This window comes from Oncorhynchus masou, chromosome 24, assembly GCF_036934945.1.
Source record: "Oncorhynchus masou masou isolate Uvic2021 chromosome 24, UVic_Omas_1.1, whole genome shotgun sequence".
In the NCBI taxonomy this organism is placed as follows: Eukaryota; Metazoa; Chordata; class Actinopteri; order Salmoniformes; family Salmonidae; genus Oncorhynchus; species Oncorhynchus masou.
Window position 1 is genome coordinate 3,582,645 of NC_088235.1, and position 21,520 is coordinate 3,604,164.

A 21,520-nucleotide genomic window follows, 5' to 3' on the forward strand; every position below is an offset into this window, starting at 1 on the left:
CCTCTCTCTCCCTCTCTCTCCCCCTCTCTCTCCCCCCCACTCCCTCCCACTCACCCTCTCTTTATTCTGTCTTTCCTTCTCTCATTCCCTCCCCCACTCTCTCCCCTCCCTCCCACTCATTCTCTCGCTCCCTCCCTACCTCTCTCTTGTTCTCTTTCCTTCTCTCTTAACCCCTCTCTCCCCCTTCCTCTCTCTCTCTCTCTCTCTCTCTCTCTCTCTCTCTCTCTGTTGTTCTTGCTCTTTGTTGTCTGTCATCTTTTCTCTCCTTCCATCTCTCTTTCTCAGAAGAATTCCTCCACACAGTCACTCTGTGTCTGTGTGTGTGTGTGTGTGCATGTGTGTGTATGTGTGTGTATGTGTGTGTCTGTGTGTGTGTGTGTGTGTGTGTATGTGTGCGTATCTGTGTGTGTGTGTGGATAGGATTTGTGAATGGTGAATTAGCCATCTCAAGGGTGGCGACTTCCAGTCTGTTCTACTGCATCTCCTAAAACAAGGGGAACTAACTAACTAAGCAGGTGATGTGTCTTTACGGTGGTCGTGTGTACGAGCATGCCTGTCTGCTTCCATCTCTCAGCCCCTGTGTGTGTGCGTGTGTGTGTGTGTGTGTGTGTGTGTGTGTGTGTGTGTGTGTGTGTGTGTGTGTGTGTGTGTGTGTGTGTGTGTGTGTGTGTGTGTGTGTGTGTGTGTGTGTGTGTGTGTGTGTGTGTGTGTGTGTGTGTTTCACCTCCCAGCTCCTGTGATAACCCTATCTGTGACCTGTTTCCCAGGCAACATGCGTAGGAATAACATACTGTCGCCAAAAAGCAGACGGAGAAACCCAAACACGGCGTAAGCACTCGCACCTCCGTAAACGTATGTAAATATGCTCCAGCGTAGAGAAGACGTTACCAATCGCAGGAAAACAAAATGCTAAAGAAGAGGCAAGGAGAGGAAAAAATGAATATTGAAATCATCAAAGCAGATGCTGTCGTAGGCTTTTCTTCTTGTTCTGGAAGGCTCTCTGCACTGGTTTATCACACTCCTCCTTCACCTAGTTCTTTTATTTATGTCCCTCCTCCCTCCCCTCCCCTCTTCTCCCTCCCCTTCTCATCTCTCCTCCCTCCCTCCCTCTCCTCTCTCCTCCCTCCTCCCTCTCCTCCATCCTCCTCCTCTTCTCTCCTCCCCCCCTCTCTCTCTTCTCCTCTCCTCCCTCCTCCCTCTCCTCCATCCTCCTCCTCTTCTCTCCTCCCTCCCTCCATCTCTCCTCCCCCTCTAATCCCTCTTCCCTCCCTTCCTCCATCCCTCCTCTCTACTCTCTCCTCATTCCTTCCTCCCCTCTCCTCCCTCCCCTTCTCATCTCTCCTCCCTCTCCTCTCTCCACCCTCACCTTCTCCTCCCTGCTCCCTCTCCTCCCTCCTCCTCCTCGCCTCTCCTCCCTCCCTCCCTCCCTCCCTCCCTCCCTCCCTCCCTCCCTCCCTCCCCTCCCCCTCCCTCCCTCCCTCCCTCCCTCCCTCCCTCCCTCCCTCCCTCCCTCCCTCACCTAGTTATTTTATTTATGTCCCTCCCTCCCTCTCCCTCCCTCCTCCTCCCCCTCTCCTCCCTCCTCCTCCCCCCTCCTCCCTCTCCTCTCTCCCTCCCTCTCTCCTCCTCCTCCTCCCCCTCTCCTCTCTTCTCATTTCTCCTCCCTCCCCTTCTCATCTCTCCTCCCTCTCCTTCTCATCTCTCCTCCCTCTCCTCTTTCACCCTCTTCTCCCTCCTCCTCCCGCTCTCCTCCCTCTCTCCCCCTCCCTCTCCCTCTCCCCCTCCTCCCTCCTCCCCCTCTCCTCCCTCTTCTCCCCCTCTTCCCTCCTTCCTCCCTTCCTCCATTCCTCCTCCCCCTCTCTTCCTCCTCCTCCCCCTCTCCTCCCTCTCTCCCCCTCCTCTCCCTCCCTCCCCCCTCCCTCCCTCCCCCCTCTCCTCCCTCTTCTCCCTCTCTCCCCCTCTTCCTCCTTCCTCCCTTCCTCCATTCCTCCTCCCCCTCTCTTCCTCCATGGTTTTAAAGGAACATTAAAGTCCCCTCTCCTGAATCTAATGAAAGTGTTTGTCATTTTTCAAATGCGAGGTGTAAAATTAAGTGTGTGTGCTTTTGCGTACGTGCGTGTGTACCAGCGTGTGTTTGATGGCGCGGTGTGAAATTAAGCAAGCAGTTTATTTAAGAGGTGTGGAGAGAATCAAACACTCAGAGCTCATCTGAGAAGACGAAGGAGAAGAGAGCCAGAGACTTCAATCACTTCAAGCTCATATATATGTTCCTTTTGTTGAGCCAGCTCTCTGCCATGCTAAGCCCATTTAACACTCCCTCTCTCCATTTAAAACCCTGATTCCTGTTCCCTATGTGGTCTTAGTTCTTTACAACACGACAAATATGATTTAGGAATTATTTAACATTTAGTTAACATTTTTAATGATTCCTGGAATTTCAGTGAAAAAAGGAAGATGTTTCAACTCTGTTTTATGTTCAGTGTCGGGGGAGGTATTCTGTGTGTGTGTGGGGGGTTCTGTGTGAGTGTGTGGGGGGGTTCTGTGTGAGTGTGTGGGGGGTTCTGTGTGAGTGTGTGGGGGGTTCTGTGTGAGTGTGGGGGGGTTCTGTGTGAGTGTGTGGGGGGGTTCTGTGTGTGTGGGTGTGTGTGTGGGGGGTTCTGTGTGTGTGTGTGTCTGTGTGTGGGGGGGGGGGGTCTCCATGGTGTCTCTAGATAACATCCATTCTTCCCTCCATGGTCTCTCTAGATAACATCCATTCTTCCATCCATGTTGTCTCTAGATAACATCCATTCTTCCCTCCATGGTCTCTCTAGATAACATCCATTCTTCCCTCCATGGTCTCTCTAGATAACATCCATTCTTCCCTCCATGGTGTCTCTAGATAACATCCATTCTTCCGTCCATGGTGTCTCTAGATAACATCCATTCTTCCCTCCATGGTGTCTCTAGATAACATCCATTCTTCCCTCCATGGTGTCTCTAGATAACATCCATTCTTCCATCCATGGTGTCTCTAGATAACATCCATTCTTCCATCCATGGTGTCTCTAGATAACATCCATTCTTCCGTCCATGGTGTCTCTAGATAACATCCATTCTTCCCTCCATGGTGTCTCTAGATAACATCCATTCTTCCCTCCATGGTGTCACTAGATGACATCCATTCTTCCATCCATGGTGTCTCTAGATAACATCCATTCTTCCCTCCATGGTGTCACTAGATGACATCCATTCTTCCATCCATGGTGTCACTAGATGACATCCATTCTTCCCTCCATGGTGTCTCTAGATAACATCCATTCTTCCCTCCATGGTGTCACTAGATGACATCCATTCTTCCATCCATGGTGTCACTAGATAACATCCATTCTTCCCTCCATGGTCTCTCTAGATAACATCCATTCTTCCCTCCATGGTGTCTCTAGATAACATCCATTCTTCCGTCCATGGTGTCTCTAGATAACATCCATTCTTCCCTCCATGGTGTCTCTAGATAACATCCATTCTTCCCTCCATGGTGTCTCTAGATAACATCCATTCTTCCATCCATGGTGTCTCTAGATAACATCCATTCTTCCATCCATGGTGTCTCTAGATAACATCCATTCTTCCGTCCATGGTGTCTCTAGATAACATCCATTCTTCCCTCCATGGTGTCTCTAGATAACATCCATTCTTCCCTCCATGGTGTCACTAGATGACATCCATTCTTCCATCCATGGTGTCTCTAGATAACATCCATTCTTCCCTCCATGGTGTCACTAGATGACATCCATTCTTCCATCCATGGTGTCACTAGATGACATCCATTCTTCCCTCCATGGTGTCTCTAGATAACATCCATTCTTCCCTCCATGGTGTCACTAGATGACATCCATTCTTCCATCCATGGTGTCACTAGATAACATCCATTCTTCCCTCCATGGTGTCTCTAGATAACATCCATTCTTCCCTCCATGGTGTCACTAGATGACATCCATTCTTCCATCCATGGTGTCTCTAGATAACATCCATTCTTCCCTCCATGGTGTCACTAGATGACATCCATTCTTCCATCCATGGTGTCTCTAGATAACATCCATTCTTCCCTCCATGGTGTCTCTAGATAACATCCATTCTTCCGTCCATGGTGTCTCTAGATAACATCCATTCTTCCCTCCATGGTGTCTCTAGATAACATCCATTCTTCCCTCCATGGTGTCTCTAGATAACATCCATTCTTCCCTCCATGGTCTCTCTAGATAACATCCATTCTTCCCTCCATGGTGTCACTAGATGACATCCATTCTTCCATCCATGGTGTCTCTAGATAACATCCATTCTTCCCTCCATGGTCTCTCTAGATAACATCCATTCTTCCCTCCATGGTGTCACTAGATGACATCCATTCTTCCCTCCATGGTGTCACTAGATGACATCCATTCTTCCATCCATGGTGTCTCTAGATAACATCCATTCTTCCCTCCATGGTCTCTCTAGATAACATCCATTCTTCCCTCCATGGTGTCACTAGATGACATCCATTCTTCCCTCCATGGTGTCACTAGATGACATCCATTCTTCCATCCATGGTGTCACTAGATGACATCCATTCTTCCATCCATGGTGTCACTAGATAACATCCATTCTTCCCTCCATGGTGTCACTAGATGACATCCATTCTTCCCTCCATGGTGTCACTAGATAACATCCATTCTTCCCTCCATGGTGTCTCTAGATAACATCCATTCTTCCCTCCATGGTGTCTCTAGATAACATCCATTCTTCCCTCCATGGTGTCTCTAGATAACATCCATTCTTCCCTCCATGGTGTCTCTAGATAACATCCATTCTTCCATCCATGGTGTCACTAGATGACATCCATTCTTCCATCCATGGTGTCTCTAGATGACATCCATTCTTCCATCCATGGTGTCTCTAGATGACATCCATTCTTCCATCCATGGTGTCTCTAGATAACATCCATTCTTCCCTCCATGGTGTCTCTAGATAGCATCCATTCTTCCCTCCATGGTGTCTCTAGATAACATCCATTCTTCCATCCATGGTCTCTCTAGATAACATCCATTCTTCCATCCATGGTGTCTCTAGATAACATCCATTCTTCCCTCCATGGTGTCTCTAGATAACATCCATTCTTCCATCCATGGTGTCTCTAGATAACATCCATTCTTCCCTCCATGGTGTCACTAGATGACATCCATTCTTCCCTCCATGGTGTCACTAGATGACATCCATTCTTCCATCCATGGTGTCACTAGATAACATCCATTCTTCCATCCATGGTGTCACTAGATAACATCCATTCTTCCATCCATGGTGTCACTAGATAACATCCATTCTTCCATCCATGGTGTCTCTAGATAACATCCATTCTTCCATCCATGGTGTCACTAGATAACATCCATTCTTCCATCCATGGTGTCACTAGATAACATCCATTCTTCCATCCATGGTGTCACTAGATAACATCCATTCTTCCCTCCATGGTGTCTCTAGATAACATCCATTCTTCCCTCCATGGTGTCACTAGATAACATCCATTCTTCCATCCATGGTGTCACTAGATAACATCCATTCTTCCCTCCATGGTGTCACTAGATGACATCCATTCTTCCCTCCATGGTGTCACTAGATGACATCCATTCTTCCATCCATGGTGTCACTAGATAACATCCATTCTTCCATCCATGGTGTCACTAGATAACATCCATTCTTCCATCCATGGTGTCACTAGATAACATCCATTCTTCCCTCCATGGTGTCACTAGATAACATCCATTCTTCCCTCCATGGTGTCACTAGATGACAACAGGACTGAAAGTGGGAAAAAAAGTTTTTCATTATCCTGTTATGGCTGCATCCCTTTGTTCTCAATTTCCGCCTGAAGACAAACCTTAATCTAACTGCCTGTAGCTCAGCCCCAGAGACAAGGATATGCATATTCTTGGTATCATTTGATTGGAAACATTCTGAAGTTTGTGGGAATGTTAATTGAATGTATGAGAATATAACACAGTAGATCTGGTGGAAGAAAAGAGAAAGAAAGAGCATACTTTTTCTGTTTTTTGTTGTTGTAGAATCATCTTTCACATGTACTAGAATAACCACGCAGTCAGATAGGATGCTGGAGATAATTTTGATGGATAACACAAGAGGGCAACTGTAGGTGTGCAAAGTTTCAGACTGATAACTTCAGGAATGGGTGAGCTACATGACATTTAGCATGAAGTCACCTAGGTGTCCCACACAAGTTGCCCAAATGTACCCAATTGGCCACATTGGTGAAATGATCTATAACTATATACAGCAGTGCAAATAACTATATACAACATATCAAAAAGCAATTCTAACACACACACACACACACAAATATTTTTAAAAAACAGTACACTCTTTGGAAGTCCTCGTCACAATATTTTGCTGCCTGTGCCATGTCCCATAGCAGTCTCTTTCTGATGTAAAGCAGAGTCAAACTGAACAAGTGGTGCATTTCATGCGACACAGAACACAACGACGCCTCCATGCTGTGCCCTTTTGGCCCTGAGGCCAGTCATACCTGCAGTAATGAACTGTGGCATATGAACACCACTGGGGGCAGAGGTAGAGCGGGCAGCTTGGCACCGGGGGCTCCCAGTCGGAGTCGCTATCACTGTGAAAGAAAACATTCAAAAAAATATTTGTATTGTATGAGCCTTTTATCATCACATAAAATTAACAGATATGTATTGTATAGAGCAGAGGGAACAGTCACTAAGGTGAAGTGCTGTTCCATTCAACTGTGCTGTTCCATGTTGTTGGCCTGCCCTCTCCTGAACAGCACCCAATGGCTATTTCATATGGAAATGGGGAGGAGTAGCGGGCGCAGTGGCCATGTGTGTGTTTGCTGTTCTACTCCCTTCCATTTGAATAAAAAAATGGAAAATATAATCTGACATGGGAAAAAAATATATATATATATACACAAACACAAACAAACCAACACATTTCATTGCAAAAAAAATAAAAATAAAATATATATTGTTATATATAATATATATTTGTATATTTCATAAAACGGCATTAGCACTTAACCGTCCAGAAGCTCCTCAGTTCGTTTGAATCATAACACTCCAAGATTCCTCAAACAAAACATCTGTCTCACTTTCACTTTTTACTTTCACTTTCACTTTGACTTTCCTGATTTATTCGCCAGGATGTCTTCAATGAAATCGTTGAAACTACACCTTCCCCAAATACAGCTGCGTGTAAAAAGCTTTACAGTGGAAAGTGGAAAAAAATGATTGTTTTTCTTTATTTAGACACCAAACAAATAATGAAACTCAATCAAAGGACAGCAGCATTGTTTCCTAAATATAGAACAAAACTTTGAATTAATGACTTAGATTAATTGCTCTGTATTTGCTGTAATGTAACAATTTGTGTTATGATTTCAGATTTTCAGAAGACCTCTTAGATTTGTGTTACACCAACGGTTAAGGTCTGAACAGCGCTGTTTAGTCTTACAACTAGTGTGTGTGTGTGCCCATGTTTGTTTAAATGTTGACTTTGTCTAACCGTACCAACCTTCTACCCCCCACCCCCCCAAGCTTATTAATTCTCATCACCAAAACGTCCCTCCACCCTCTCCCTCTCTTCACTCACCCCCCTCCCTCCCCTCTCCCTGCCCCCTCACTCACTCCCTTCACTCACATCCCTCCCTTCCCTCTCCTTGCCCCCCTCACTCACTCACTCCCTTCACTCACATCCCTCCCTTCCCCCCATCCCTCCTTCACTCTGTCTCTGCCCCTGTCTTTCTGTGCTCTGTGAGCTGTGTAATTGTCTGTGTGAGGCCCGGTGCTGTGAACAAGGGGCCAGGCTCTCAGCTGGCCCCACCCCTGTTATCTTCCATGTGCCGGGGAAGGAGAGGAGAACAACGGAGAAGAATAGTTTAGACCAGTCACTGAAACCAATAGACAGGAGTCCCAGACCTGCTTACTATGGAGGAGACAGTCTCCCTACCAACAAATGAGGGAGAGGGAAAATGAGGGAGGGAGGTCCTACTCCTATCCCTACTCATGCATCTACTCCCTACTCCTATCCCTACCACTACTCCTACCACTACTCCTATCCCTACCACTACTCCTACCCCTACTCCGACCCCTACCCCTACTCCTATTCCTACCACTACTCCTATCCCTACCCCTACTCCTACCCCTACTCCTACCCCTACTCCTATCCCTACCCCTACTCCTATCCCTACCACTACTCCTACCCCTACTCCTACCCCTACTCCTACCCCTACTCCTATCCCTACCACTACTCCTATCCCTACCACTACTCCTACCCCTACCACTACTCCTATCCCTACCACTACTCCTACCCCTACTCCTATCCCTACCACTACTCCTACCCCTACTCCTACCCCTACTCCTACCCCTACTCCTATCCCTACCCCTACTCCTATCCCTACCACTACTCCTACCCCTACTCCTACCCCTACTCCTACCCCTACTCCTATCCCTACCACTACTCCTATCCCTACCACTACTCCTACCCCTACCACTACTCCTATCCCTACCACTACTCCTATCCCTACCCCTACTCCTACTCCTACCCCTACCACTACTCCTATCCCTACCACTACTCCTACCCCTACTCCTACCCCTACTCCTACCCCTACTCCTATCCCTACCCCTACTCCTATCCCTACCACTACTCCTACTCTGAGGGAAAATGAGGGAGGGAGGTCCTACTCCTATCCCTACTCATGCATCTACTCCCTACTCCTATCCCTACCACTACTCCTACCACTATTCCTATCCCTACCACTACTCCTACCCCTACTCCGACCCCTACCCCTACTCCTATTCCTACCACTACTCCTATCCCTACCCCTACTCCTACCCCTACTCCTACCCCTACTCCTACCCCTACTCCTATCCCTACCCCTACTCCTATCCCTACCACTACTCCTACCCCTACTCCTACCCCTACTCCTACCCCTACTCCTATCCCTACCACTACTCCTATCCCTACCACTACTCCTACCCCTACCACTACTCCTATCCCTACCACTACTCCTACCCCTACTCCTATCCCTACCACTACTCCTACCCCTACTCCTACCCCTACTCCTATCCCTACCCCTACTCCTATCCCTACCACTATTCCTACCACTACTCCTATCCCTACCCCTACTCCTACCCCTACTCCTACCCCTACTCCTATCCCTACCACTACTCCTATCCCTACCACTACTCCTACCCCTACCACTACTCCTATCCCTACCACTACTCCTATCCCTACCCCTACTCCTACCCCTACCACTACTCCTATCCCTACCACTACTCCTACCCCTACTCCTACCCCTACTCCTACCCCTACTCCTATCCCTACCCCTACTCCTATCCCTACCACTACTCCTACTCCTACTCCTACCACTACTCCTATCCCTACCACTACCCCTACTCCTACCCCTACCCCTACTCCTACCCCTACTCCTATCCCTACCCCTACTCCTATCCCTACCACTACTCCTACCCCTACCCCTACTCCTACCCCTACTCCTATCCCTACCCCTACTCCTATCCCTACCACTACCCCTACTCCTACCCCTACCCCTACTCCTACCCCTACTCCTATCCCTACCCCTACTCCTACTCCTACCACTACTCCTATCCCTACCACTACTCCTACTCCTACCCCTACTCCGACCCCTACCCCTACCCCTACTCCTACCCCTACTCCTATCCCTACCCCTACTCCTATCCCTACCACTACTCCTACTCCTACCCCTACTCCGACCCCTACTCCTATCCCTACCACTACTCCTACTCCTACTCCTACCCCTAATCACTATCCCTACTCCTATCCCTACCCCTACTCCTAACCCTACTCCTACCCCTACTCCTACCAGCTAGTCCTGTTGAGGAGTGGGAGGGGAGGGGAGGGGAGGGGAGGGGAGGTGTAGCTACCAGCTAGTCCTGTTGAGGAGTGGGAGGGGAGGGGAGGTGTAGCTACCAGCTAGTCCTGTTGAGGAGTGGGAGGGGAGGGGAGGTGTAGCTACCAGCTAGTCCTGTTGAGGAGTGGGAGGGGGAGGGGAGGTGTAGCTACCAGTTAGTCCTGTTGGGGAGTGGGGGGGGGGGGTGTAGCTACCAGCTAGTCCTAGTGAGGCGTGGGAGGAGAGGTGTAGCTACCAGCTAGTCCTGTTGAGGAGTGGGAGGGGAGGGGAGGTGTAGCTACCAGCTAGTCCTAGTGAGGAGTGGGGGGGGGGGGTGTAGCTACCAGCTAGTCCTAGTGAGGAGTGGGAGGGGAGGGTGTAGCTACCAGCTAGTCCTGTTGAGGAGTGGGGGGTGGGGGGGGGGTGTAGCTACCAGCTAGTCCTGTTGAGGAGTGGGAGGGGTTGGGAGGTGTAGCTACCAGCTAGTCCTGTTGAGGAGTGGGAGGGGGGAGGGTGTAGCTACCAGCTAGTCCTGTTGAGGAGTGGGAGGGGAGGTGTAGCTACCAGCTAGTCCTGTTGAGGAGTGGGGGGAGGGGAGATGTAGCTACCAGCTAGTCCTGTTGAGGAGTGGGAGGGGAGGTGTAGCTACCAGCTAGTCCTGTTGAGGAGTGGGAGGGGAGGGGAGGTGTAGCTACCAGCTAGTCCTGTTGAGGAGTGGGAGGGGAGGGGAGGTGTAGCTACCAGCTAGTCCTGTTGAGGAGTGGGAGGGGAGGGGAGGTGTAGCTACCAGCTAGTCCTAGTGAGGAGTGGGAGGGGAGGTGTAGCTACCAGCTAGTCCTGTTGAGGAGTGGGAGGGGAGGGGAGGGGAGGTGTAGCTACCAGCTAGTCCTGTTGAGGAGTGGGGGGAGGGGAGGTGTAGTTACCAGCTAGTCCTGTTGAGGAGTGGGAGGGGAGGGGAGGTGTAGTTACCAGCTAGTCCTGTTGAGGAGTGGGAGGGGAGGGGAGGTGTAGCTACCAGCTAGTCCTGTTGAGAAGTGGGAGGGGAGGGGAGGTGTAGCTACCAGCTAGTCCTGTTGAGGAGTGGGAGGGGAGGGGAGGTGTAGCTACCAGCTAGTCCTGTTGAGGAGTGGGAGGGGAGGGGAGGTGTAGCTACCAGCTAGTCCTGTTGAGGAGTGGGAGGGGAGGTGTAGCTACCAGCTAGTCCTGTTGAGGAGTGGGAGGGGAGGTGTAGCTACCAGCTAGTCCTGTTGAGGAGTGGGGGGAGGGGAGGTGTAGCTACCAGCTAGTCCTGTTGAGGAGTGGGAGGGGAGGTGTAGCTACCAGCTAGTCCTGTTGAGGAGTGGGAGGGGAGGTGTAGCTACCAGCTCGTCCTGTTGAGGAGTGGGAGGGGAGGGGAGGTGTAGCTACCAGCTAGTCCTGTTGAGGAGTGGGAGGGGAGGGGAGGTGTAGCTGCCAGCTAGTCCTGTTGAGGAGTGGGAGGGGAGGGAGGTGTAGCTACCAGCTAGTCCTGTTGAGGAGTGCGAGGGGGGAGGTGTAGCTACCAGCTAGTCCTGTTGAGGAGTGGGAGGGGAGGGGAGGTGTAGCTACCAGCTAGTCCTGTTGAGGAGTGGGAGGGGAGGGGAGGTGTAGCTACCAGCTAGTCCTGTTGAGAAGTGGGAGGGGAGGGGAGGTGTAGCTACCAGCTAGTCCTGTTGAGGAGTGGGAAGGGAGGGGAGGTGTAGCTACCAGCTAGTCCTGTTGAGGAGTGGGAGGGGAGGGGAGGTGTAGCTACCAGCTAGTCCTGTTGAGGAGTGGGAGGGGAGGTGTAGCTACCAGCTAGTCCTGTTGAGGAGTGGGAGGGGAGGGGAGGTGTAGCTACCAGCTAGTCCTGTTGAGGAGTGGGAAGGGAGGGGAGGTGTAGCTACCAGCTAGTCCTGTTGAGGAGTGGGAGGGGAGGGGAGGTGTAGCTACCAGCTAGTCCTGTTGAGGAGTGGGAGGGGAGGTGTAGCTACCAGCTAGTCCTGTTGAGGAGTGGGAGGGGAGGTGTAGCTACCAGCTAGTCCTGTTGAGGAGTGGGAGGGGAGGGGAGGTGTAGCTACCAGCTAGTCCTGTTGAGAAGTGGGAGGGGAGGGGAGGTGTAGCTACCAGCTAGTCCTGTTGAGGAGTGGGAAGGGAGGGGAGGTGTAGCTACCAGCTAGTCCTGTTGAGGAGTGGGAGGGGAGGGGAGGTGTAGCTACCAGCTAGTCCTGTTGAGGAGTGGGAGGGGAGGGGAGGTGTAGCTACCAGCTAGTCCTGTTGAGGAGTGGGAAGGGAGGGGAGGTGTAGCTACCAGCTAGTCCTGTTGAGGAGTGGGAGGGGAGGGGAGGTGTAGCTACCAGCTAGTCCTGTTGAGGAGTGGGAGGGGAGGGGAGGTGTAGCTACCAGCTAGTCCTGTTGAGGAGTGGGAGGGGAGGTGTAGCTACCAGCTAGTCCTATTGAGGAGTGGGAGGGGAGGGGAGGTGTAGCTACCAGCTAGTCCTAGTGAGGAGTGGGAGGGGAGGGGAGGTGTAGCTACCAGCTAGTCCTGTTGAGGAGTGGGAGGGGAGGGGGGGTGTAGCTACCAGCTAGTCCTGTTGAGGAGTGGGAGGGGAGGGGAGGTGTAGCTACCAGCTAGTCCTGTTGAGGAGTGGGAAGGGAGGGGAGGTGTAGCTACCAGCTAGTCCTTTTGAGGAGTGGGAGGGGAGGTGTAGCTACCAGCTAGTCCTGTTGAGGAGTGGGAGGGGAGGTGTAGCTAGCAGCTCGTCCTGTTGAGGAGTGGGAGGGGAGGTGTAGCTACCAGCTAGTCCTGTTTTGGTGGGATCAGGGGGATTTGAAGAGGATAGTCAGGGTAATAACTAAGAGGTGTGGTGATAAGTGTAGTCTAGGAGTATGGTAGTCAAGGTAATAACTAAGAGGTGTGGTGATAAGTGTAGTCTAGGTGTATGGTAGTCAAGGTAATAACTAAGAGGTGTGGTGATAAGTGTAGTCTATGTGTATGGTAGTCAAGGTAATAACTAAGAGGTGTGGTGATAAGTGTAGTCTAGGTGTATGGTAGTCAGGGTAATAACTAAGAGGTGTGGTGATAAGTGTAGTCTAGGTGTATGGTAGTCAGGGTAATAACTAAGAGGTGTGGTGATAAGTGTAGTCTAGGTGTATGGTAGTCAGGGTAATAACTAAGAGGTGTGGTGATAAGTGTAGTCTAGGTGTATGGTAGTCAAGGTAATAACTAAGAGGTGTGGTGATAAGTGTAGTCTAGGAGTATGGTAGTCATGGTAATAACTAAGAGGTGTGGTGATAAGTGTAGTCTAGGTGTATGGTAGTCAAGGTAATAACTAAGAGGTGTGGTGATAAGTGTAGTCTAGGTGTATGGTAGTCAGGGTAATAACTAAGAGGTGTGGTGATAAGTGTAGTCTAGGTGTATGGTAGTCAAGGTAATAACTAAGAGGTGTGGTGATAAGTGTAGTCTAGGAGTATGGTAGTCAGGGTAATAACTAAGAGGTGTGGGGCTAAGTGTAGTCTAGGTGTATGGTAGTCAGGGTAATAACTAAGAGGTGTGGTGATAAGTGTAGTCTAGGAGTATGGTAGTCAGGGTAATAACTAAGAGGTGTGGTGATAAGTGTTGTCTAGGTGTATGGTAGTCAGGGTAATAACTAAGAGGTGTGGGGCTAAGTGTAGTCTAGGTGTATGGTAGTCAGGGTAATAACTAAGAGGTGTGGTGATAAGTGTAGTCTATGAGTATGGTAGTCAGGGTAATAACTAAGAGGTGTGGGGCTAAGTGTAGTCTAGGTGTATGGTAGTCAGGGTAATAACTAAGAGGTGTGGGGCTAAGTGTAGTCTAGGTGTATGGTAGTCAGGGTAATAACTAAGAGGTGTGGGGCTAAGTGTAGTCTAGGTGTATGGTAGTCAGGGTAATAACTAAGAGGTGTGGGGCTAAGTGTAGTCTAGGTGTATGGTAGTCAAGGTAATAACTAAGAGGTGTGGTGATAAGTGTAGTCTAGGAGTATGGTAGTCAGGGTAATAACTAAGAGGTGTGGTGCTAAGTGTAGTCTACGAGTATGGTAGTCAGGGTAATAACTAAGAGGTGTGGGGCTAAGTGTAGTCTAGGTGTATGGTAGTCAGGGTAATAACTAAGAGGTGTGGGGCTAAGTGTAGTCTAGGAGTATGGTAGTCAGGGTAATAACTAAGAGGTGTGGGGCTAAGTGTAGTCTAGGAGTATGGTAGTCAGGGTAATAACTAAGAGGTGTGGTGATAAGTGTAGTCTAGGAGTATGGTAGTCAGGGTAATAAATAAGAGGTGTGGTGATAAGTGTAGTCTAGGTGTATGGTAGTCAGGGTAATAACTAAGAGGTGTGGTGATAAGTGTAGTCTAGGAGTATGGTAGTCAGGGTAATAACTAAGAGGTGTGGGGCTAAGTGTAGTCTAGGAGTATGGTAGTCAGGGTAATAACTAAGAGGTGTGGGGCTAAGTGTAGTCTAGGTGTATGGTAGTCAGGGTAATAACTAAGAGGTGTGGTGATAAGTGTAGTCTAGGTGTATGGTAGTCAGGGTAATAACTAAGAGGTGTGGTGATAAGTGTAGTCTAGGAGTATGGTAGTCAGGGTAATAACTAAGAGGTGTGGGGCTAAGTGTAGTCTATGTGTATGGTAGTCAGGGTAATAACTAAGAGGTGTGGGGCTAAGTGTAGTCTAGGAGTATGGTAGTCAGGGTAATAACTAAGAGGTGTGGGGCTAAGTGTAGTCTAGGAGTATGGTAGTCAGGGTAATAACTAAGAGGTGTGGTGATAAGTGTAGTCTAGGAGTATGGTAGTCAGGGTAATAACTAAGAGGTGTGGTGATAAGTGTAGTCTAGGTGTATGGTAGTCAGGGTAATAACTAAGAGGTGTGGTGATAAGTGTAGTCTAGGTGTATGGTAGTCAGGGTAATAACTAAGAGGTGTGGTGATAAGTGTAGTCTAGGAGTATGGTAGTCAGGGTAATAACTAAGAGGTGTGGGGCTAAGTGTAGTCTAGGTGTGTGACAGAGTGTATGTCTGAGGAGCTGAAGAGTGTGTGTGTGTGAAGCGTGTGTGTGTGTGTGTGTGTGTGTGTGTGTGTGTGTGTGTGTGTGTGTGTGTGTGTGTGTGTGTGTGTGTGTGTGTGTGAGTGTAGTGTGAGGCCCAGCCCTGCAGTCGGGGCAGTACCCAGAGAATGGGGGTCTGTGGCTGGGGCAGGTGTGGCTCACCATGAGGCTGGCAAAATGCCAACCCTCCACCCTCCCCTTAACCTCTGCCTCTCACACTCACTCTTAAGCACACACACACACACACACTCTCTCTTTCACTCATCCCCCTTTCTGTGCTGTCAGCACCTCCTCCCCCGCCCACCCCCCTGGGGTGCAAGCAGGAGCTCGAGGGGATTATGGGAAGAAAAAAAAGGAGCCTAAAACAGTCATCTGTTTCCTTCCTGTTGTATTCCCAAATGGCACCCTATTCCCTATTTAGTGCACTGCTTGTGACCAGGGTCCATAGGGGAGCCCAAAGTGCTCTGGTCTAAAGTAGTGCACTATAATATGGGAATGGTGCTCGGGTCTAAAGTAGTGCACTATAATAGGGGAATAGTGCTCCGGTCTAAAGTAGTGCACTATAATAGGGGAATAGGGAACCATTTGTGACTCAACCCATGGTGGGTAAAACCTGCCTAAGTCCCTTCTTGGCAGAGCCTGCCAAACTACCGCCTTTGTTTTGCACCAGGCAGGCAGGAAGGCAGATAGGGAGGGAGTGAGATAGGGAGGGAGATAGGGAGGGAGGGAGACAGAGAGGCAGATAGGGAGGGAGGGGGGGACAGAGGGAGACAGGGAGGGAGGGAGAGAGGCAGAGAGGGAGACTGACCAATAGGGAGGGATGGAGATAGACAGGCAGGGAGGGACAGAGGGAGACCGACAGACAGGCAGGGAGGGACAGAGGGAGACCGACAGACAGTCAGGGAGGGACAGAGGGAGACCGACAGACAGGCAGGGAGGGACAGAGGGAGACCGACAGACAGGGTGGGAGGGACAGAGGGAGACCGACAGACAGGGAGGGAGGCTGACCAATAGGGAGGGATGGAGACTGACCGATAGAGAGGGAGGGAGACAGGAAGGAAGGGAGGGAGACTGACAAGGAGGGAGACTGACCGATAGGGAGGGAGGGAGACAGGAAGGAAGGGAGGGAGACTGACAAGGAGGGAGACTGATTGATAGAGAGGGAGGGAGACAGGAAGGAAGGGAGGGAGACTGACAGGGAGGGAGACTGACAGGGAGGGAGACTGACCGATAGAGAGGGAGGGAGACAGGAAGGAAGGGAGGGAGACTGACAAGGAGGGAGACTGACCGATAGGGAGGGAGGGAGACAGGAAGGAAGGGAGGGAGACTGACAAGGAGGGAGACTGACCGATAGGGAGGGAGGGAGACAGGAAGGAAGGGAGGGAGACTGACAAGGAGGGAGACTGATTGATAGGGATGGAGGGAGACAGGAAGTAAAGGAGGGAGACTGACAGGGAGGGAGACTGACAGGGAGGGACTGACCAATAGGGAGGGAGACTGACTGATAGGGATGGAAGGAGACCGGAAGGAAGGGAGGGAGACTGACAGGGAGGGAGGGAGGGAGGGAGACTGACAGGGAGGGAGGGAGGGAGGGAGACTGACCGATAGGGAGGGAGGGAGATTGACCGATAGGAGGGGAGGGACAAAGTCAGGCACAGAGGGAGACTAGCTAAATGAATTACAGTCAGACTGTCACTGTAGCTACACGACATCTATTGTTTGTGTTGCAGTGTTCTGTGTCAGTAGGTGACCGACTTTCTGTCGTTTGTGGGGTTCAATTCAATACAGTTTTATTTGTCCCCTTGGGGCAATTTACGGACCTAGGCAGTGGTATTGTTTGTTGTTTAGTGCATATGTGAAGTAGACTGGTAGGAAATGTGCCAGGAAAACATTTATGACCTTGAGTTGAATGGAGCACTTATCATTGGCTCGTTTGATTGACACTCCATCTCTAGAGGCTGTAGTGAAGCTACACTGTTATTGTTCTCTCTCTCTCTCTCTGAGTCTCTCTCTTTCTCTCTCTCTCTCTCTGAGTCTCTGTCTGTTTTTCTGTCTGTTTTTCTGTCTGTCTGTGTCTCTGTCTCTGTCTCTGTGTGTGTCTCTCTCTCTGAGTCTCTCTCTCTTTCTCTCTCTCTCTCTGAGTCTCTCTCTCTCTCTGAGTCTCTCTCTCTGAGTCTCTCTATCTCTGTCTGTTTTTCTGTCTGTGTGTGTCTCTCTCTCACTCTCTCTCTCCTCCTCTGTCTAACCCGTCTCTCTGTCACTCTCTCTCTCTCTCCTCCTCTGTCTATCCCATCTCTCTCTCTCTCTCTCTCTCTCTCTCTCTCTCTCTCTCTCTCTCTCCTCTGTGTAACACGTCTCTCTCTCCTCCTCTGTCTAACACGTCTCTCTCTCTCTCTCTCTCTCTCGCTCTCTCTCTCCTCCTCTGTCCAACCCGTCTCTCTGTCACTCTCTCTCTCTCTCTCTCTCTCTCTCTCTCTCTCTCTCTCTCTCTCCTCTGTGTAACACGTCTCTCTCTCTCCTCCTCTGTCTAACATGTCTCTCTCTCTCTCTCTATCTCTCTCTCTCTCCTCCTCTGTCTATCCCGTCTCTCTCTCTCTCTCTCTCTCTCTCTCTCTCTCTCCTCTGTGTAACACGTCTCTCTCTCTCCTCCTCTGTCTAACACATCTCTCTCTCTCTCTCGCTCTCTCTCTCCTCCTCTGTCTAACCTGTCTCTCTGTCTCGCTCTCTCTCTCTCTCTCTCTCTCTCTCTCCTCTGTGTAACACGTCTCTCTCTCTCCTCCTCTGTCTAACACGTCTCTCTCTCTCTATCTCTCTCTCTCTCTCCTCCACGGTCTAACATGTCTCTCTCTCTCTCTCTCTCTCTCTCTCTCTCCTCCTCTGTCTAACCCGTCTCTCTCTCTCTCCCCTCCTCTGTCTAACCCGTCTCTCTCTCCCCTCCAGGTGCTCAGCTCCATGTGTACTGAGGGTGACCTGTTGGATCTCTGCTTCAGTCTCCTGCAGCCGTACCAGCTTCTGTCCGTGGAGCTGCCTGAAGGACCCCAAGGATCCCCCACCGCCGGGACGTCCTGGGCAGATGCCTGTGTGTACGAGTGCGCCCGCGGCCGCCTCCAACGTCTCTCGGCGACCCGTATCCCCCTCTCCTCGCGCCCCGTCTCCTGCTGCCGCCACCCCTCCTCAAGCACCCTGCTACTGGGCCTCAGCGACTCCTCTCTGGTCCTCTACGATGAGAGGAGAGGGGTGTCGCTGCTCGCCCCCTGCCCCATCCCGCCCGTCCTGGTGGCCTGGCACCCTGCAGGGGGGGTGGTGGTGGTGGGGGGAGGCCAGGGGGAACTGATGGCTCTGGATCTTGGCTTGGCTCCCCTAGGTATAAACAACTTTTATTTTTGAACGGCCAGCACTCACTTTTCACCCATTTTTAAATATATTTTTTTGAGCATTTTGTATGTTTTATTGAACAGAGGAGAGACAGTGAGGAAAGATGGGTAGAGAGTGTGTCACAAGGTCATTGGGCCGGATTCCAACCAGTGCCGACAGCGCCATACATCTGCGCTGTGGGCGAATGGACTGACTGCTCGACCACAACGTTCACTTGAATAGAAGATTTGTTTTAACATGTCTTAGTGGACCACATAGTGAGGGCAGCTTCCTCAGAGTGTGGTGTGTACGACACACACCTGAATGGCCTTTCTGTAATAGTCAGACAGACCCATTATACCTGCAGCTTCATTATCTTACAATACACCTTTTATTATACATCATAAAATACTCTCTGTTCTAATACCACTTTGTTTTCTGTCATGTTGTGTTGTTTAGACATGTTGTGTATGAAATAACAATGTAAATCAATGATAATTTGATGGATGAATCATTTGTAATGATTTTGCTCCTCTAGGGTTGACCCTAGTGGGAGAGGACCCATCTCCAGCCACCACCACTCTGAGGCTTGCCCAGCATCTGCGCTGTCCTGGGGGGCTGGAGGGGCTGCGGTGGGCTGGGGGGACGGGGCTGGAGGGAGCTGATACACTGATGCTGGCCTTCCATGGAGGACCACTGGCCGCACTGAGGTTCAGACTGGGTGGGTGGAGTGGACAGTACCATGTGTCTCTCTCTCTCTCTGTCTGTCTCTCTCGCTCGCTGTCTGTCTCTCTTGCTGAATGTCTGTGTCTCGCTGTCTGTCTGTACCTCTCTCTTGCTCGCTCTCTGTCTCTCTCTCTGTCTCTCTCGGTCTCTGTCTCTCGGTCTCTGTCTCTCTGTCTCTCGGTCTCTGTCTCTCTCGCTGTCTGTCTGTCTCTCTGTGTCTCTCGGTCTCTGTCTCTCTCGCTGTCTGTCTCTCTCTCTCTATCTCTCTCGCTGTCTGTCTCTCTCTCTCTCGCTGTCTGTCTCTCCCTCTCGCTGTCTGTCTCTCTCTCTCGCTGTCTGTCTCTCTGTGTCTCTCGGTCTCTGTCTCTCTCGCTGTCTGTCTCTCGGTCTCTGTCTCTCTCGCTGTCTGCCTGTCTCTCTCGCTGTCTGTCTGCTCTCAAGGTCCTGAGGAGCAGCTGATTAATAGAATGTAACAGTGTGGGGCTGAAACAAAACCCTGCACTCCCTGTAAACCTCCCTCCCCAGAAGGAGGGTTGGTTGGCCACCCCTGCCCTAACATCCATACTGTTTAGTTGTATTAAAGGAGATCAGAACCTCCATCCTCTTTCCTGTTCATTTAGCATTTTAGACAGTACAGCGGGAAAACAGAGAGGGAGACTGAATGTAAGAGCAGAGACAGAAGAGGTCTAGACGGGACTCAAACCCCTGTCGCCAGGCGGTAGGGTAGCCTATCATTTGTTAAATGGTTTGTGTAGTGCTGGAGCAAAACCCTGCATACCTACTATCACTTTAGGAGAGGAGCACATCAGGCACATCAACCCCTGCCCTGATACATCCATACGGTCTCTCTCTCTCTCACACACACACACACACACACACACACACACACACACACACACACACACACACACAGTGTTGGCTACATCAACCCCTGCATCCATTCTGTTAGCGTTGAGGGAAGTTAATTTGTGGGTCGGTCGGTTGGCGAGGGCAAGCAGAAGGAGTCATAGCTCGTAGAGGTTATTCAATAATCGCCCCTGGGCCATGGGCCCCCCACAGGTGCATTCTGGGATGCATTTTTCCGATAAATCGTTTACAGTGGCTGTGTCCCCTGGGGCCCTCAGATTAAGTTTGCCAATCAAAACGTTCCTGCCGAGGAGGAGAGGAGCACGTCTCTTAATTGTTGTGACTTTGGAAGAAGATGCGATGTGACACTGTCATAAGAGGGGGAAACGTGTGTGTGTGTGTGTGTGTGTGTGTGTGTGTGTGTGTGTGTGTGTGTGTGTGTGTGTGTGTGTGTGTGTGTGTGTGTAGGGAAGTGTGTATATTTGAAGGAAAATGTGACACTGACACAAGAAGACGATGTGGCTCAACTGAGGGAGAGGAGGGTGTGTGTGTGTGTGTGTGTGTGTGTGTGTGTGTGTGTGTGTGTGTGTGTGTGTAGGGGGGTTGTATGTGGGGGAAATGTGTGTGTGTGTGTGTGTGTGTGTGTGTGTGTGTGTGTGTGTGTGTGTGTGTGTGTGTGTGTGTGTGTGTGTGTGTGTGTGTGTGTGTGTGTGTGTGTGCGTAGGGAAGTGTGTATATTTGAAGGAAAATGTGACACTGACACAAGAAGACGATGTGGCTCAACTGAGGGAGAGGAGGGTGTCTGTGTGTGTGTGTGTGTGTGTGTGTGTGTGTGTGTGTGTGTGTGTGTGTGTGTGTGTGTGTGTGTGTGTGTGTGTGTGTGTGTGTGTGTGTGTGTGTGTGTGTGTGTGTTGTGTGTGTGTGTGTGTGCTTGCATGCAGGTTCTGACAATAGCCTCCTCTCCTCTGATTGTCTGCCAAGGTTTTGATGAAGAAAGTAACCGTGCGTCTTTCTGCGATGATAATTCTCGCCAACGTGTGTGTTTCTGTGTGTGTGTGTGTTTCTGTGTGTGTGTGTGTTTCTGTGTGTGTGTTTCTGTGTGTGTGTGTATTTCTGTGTGCGTGTGTGTTTCTGTGTGTGTGTTTCTGTTCTGTGTTCAGTCACACTTGTTCTTCTCTTTCTGTCTGTTTGTCTTCCTGCTTGTTTACCTCTCCTCATTTTTTTTGTCACTCAATTCATTAGGTCTGCTGTAAGGGGGAAGGAGGGATGGAGAGAGGGAGGGAGGGAGGGTGGGGAGAGGGGGAGATATAAGGGGGAGGGAGAGGGCTAGAGGTAGGGAGGGGAGGGAGGGGGTGAGACAGGGAGGGAGGGGGAGGAGGGAGGGGCGAGACAGGGAGGGAGGGAGGGAGAAAGGGAGGGAGGGAGGGAGTTCGAAGCGGTGAGAAAGAAAGACAAGAAAGACTTGGCCTGCATCCAGGTTTTTTCATTTTCTTCTCTTCCAGAGGAGGAGGCCCTCCCTCTTGCTTCCCTCTGCCTACCAGAGTTATCTCATCTGGGCACACGTTCGCTGGGGCGAGGGCTGCTCGGGGAGAGGCTACGGAAGGGCAGCTTGGTGCGTGCC

At 50.5% G+C, this 21,520-nt stretch overlaps 1 protein-coding gene across 1 annotated transcript in view; it reads left to right on the forward strand.

Annotated features, from left to right (window-relative positions):
* The window catches only part of LOC135513364 (WD repeat-containing and planar cell polarity effector protein fritz homolog), a 106,170-nt gene that overhangs the window by 18,055 nt on the left and 66,595 nt on the right, over window positions 1-21,520 (forward strand). Inside the window, exons 6-7 of the mRNA XM_064936291.1 lie at window positions 17,914-18,337; window positions 18,866-19,048. Coding sequence (XP_064792363.1) covers window positions 17,914-18,337; window positions 18,866-19,048 — 607 coding nt within the window. The remainder of the gene's footprint in view (window positions 1-17,913; window positions 18,338-18,865; window positions 19,049-21,520) is intronic.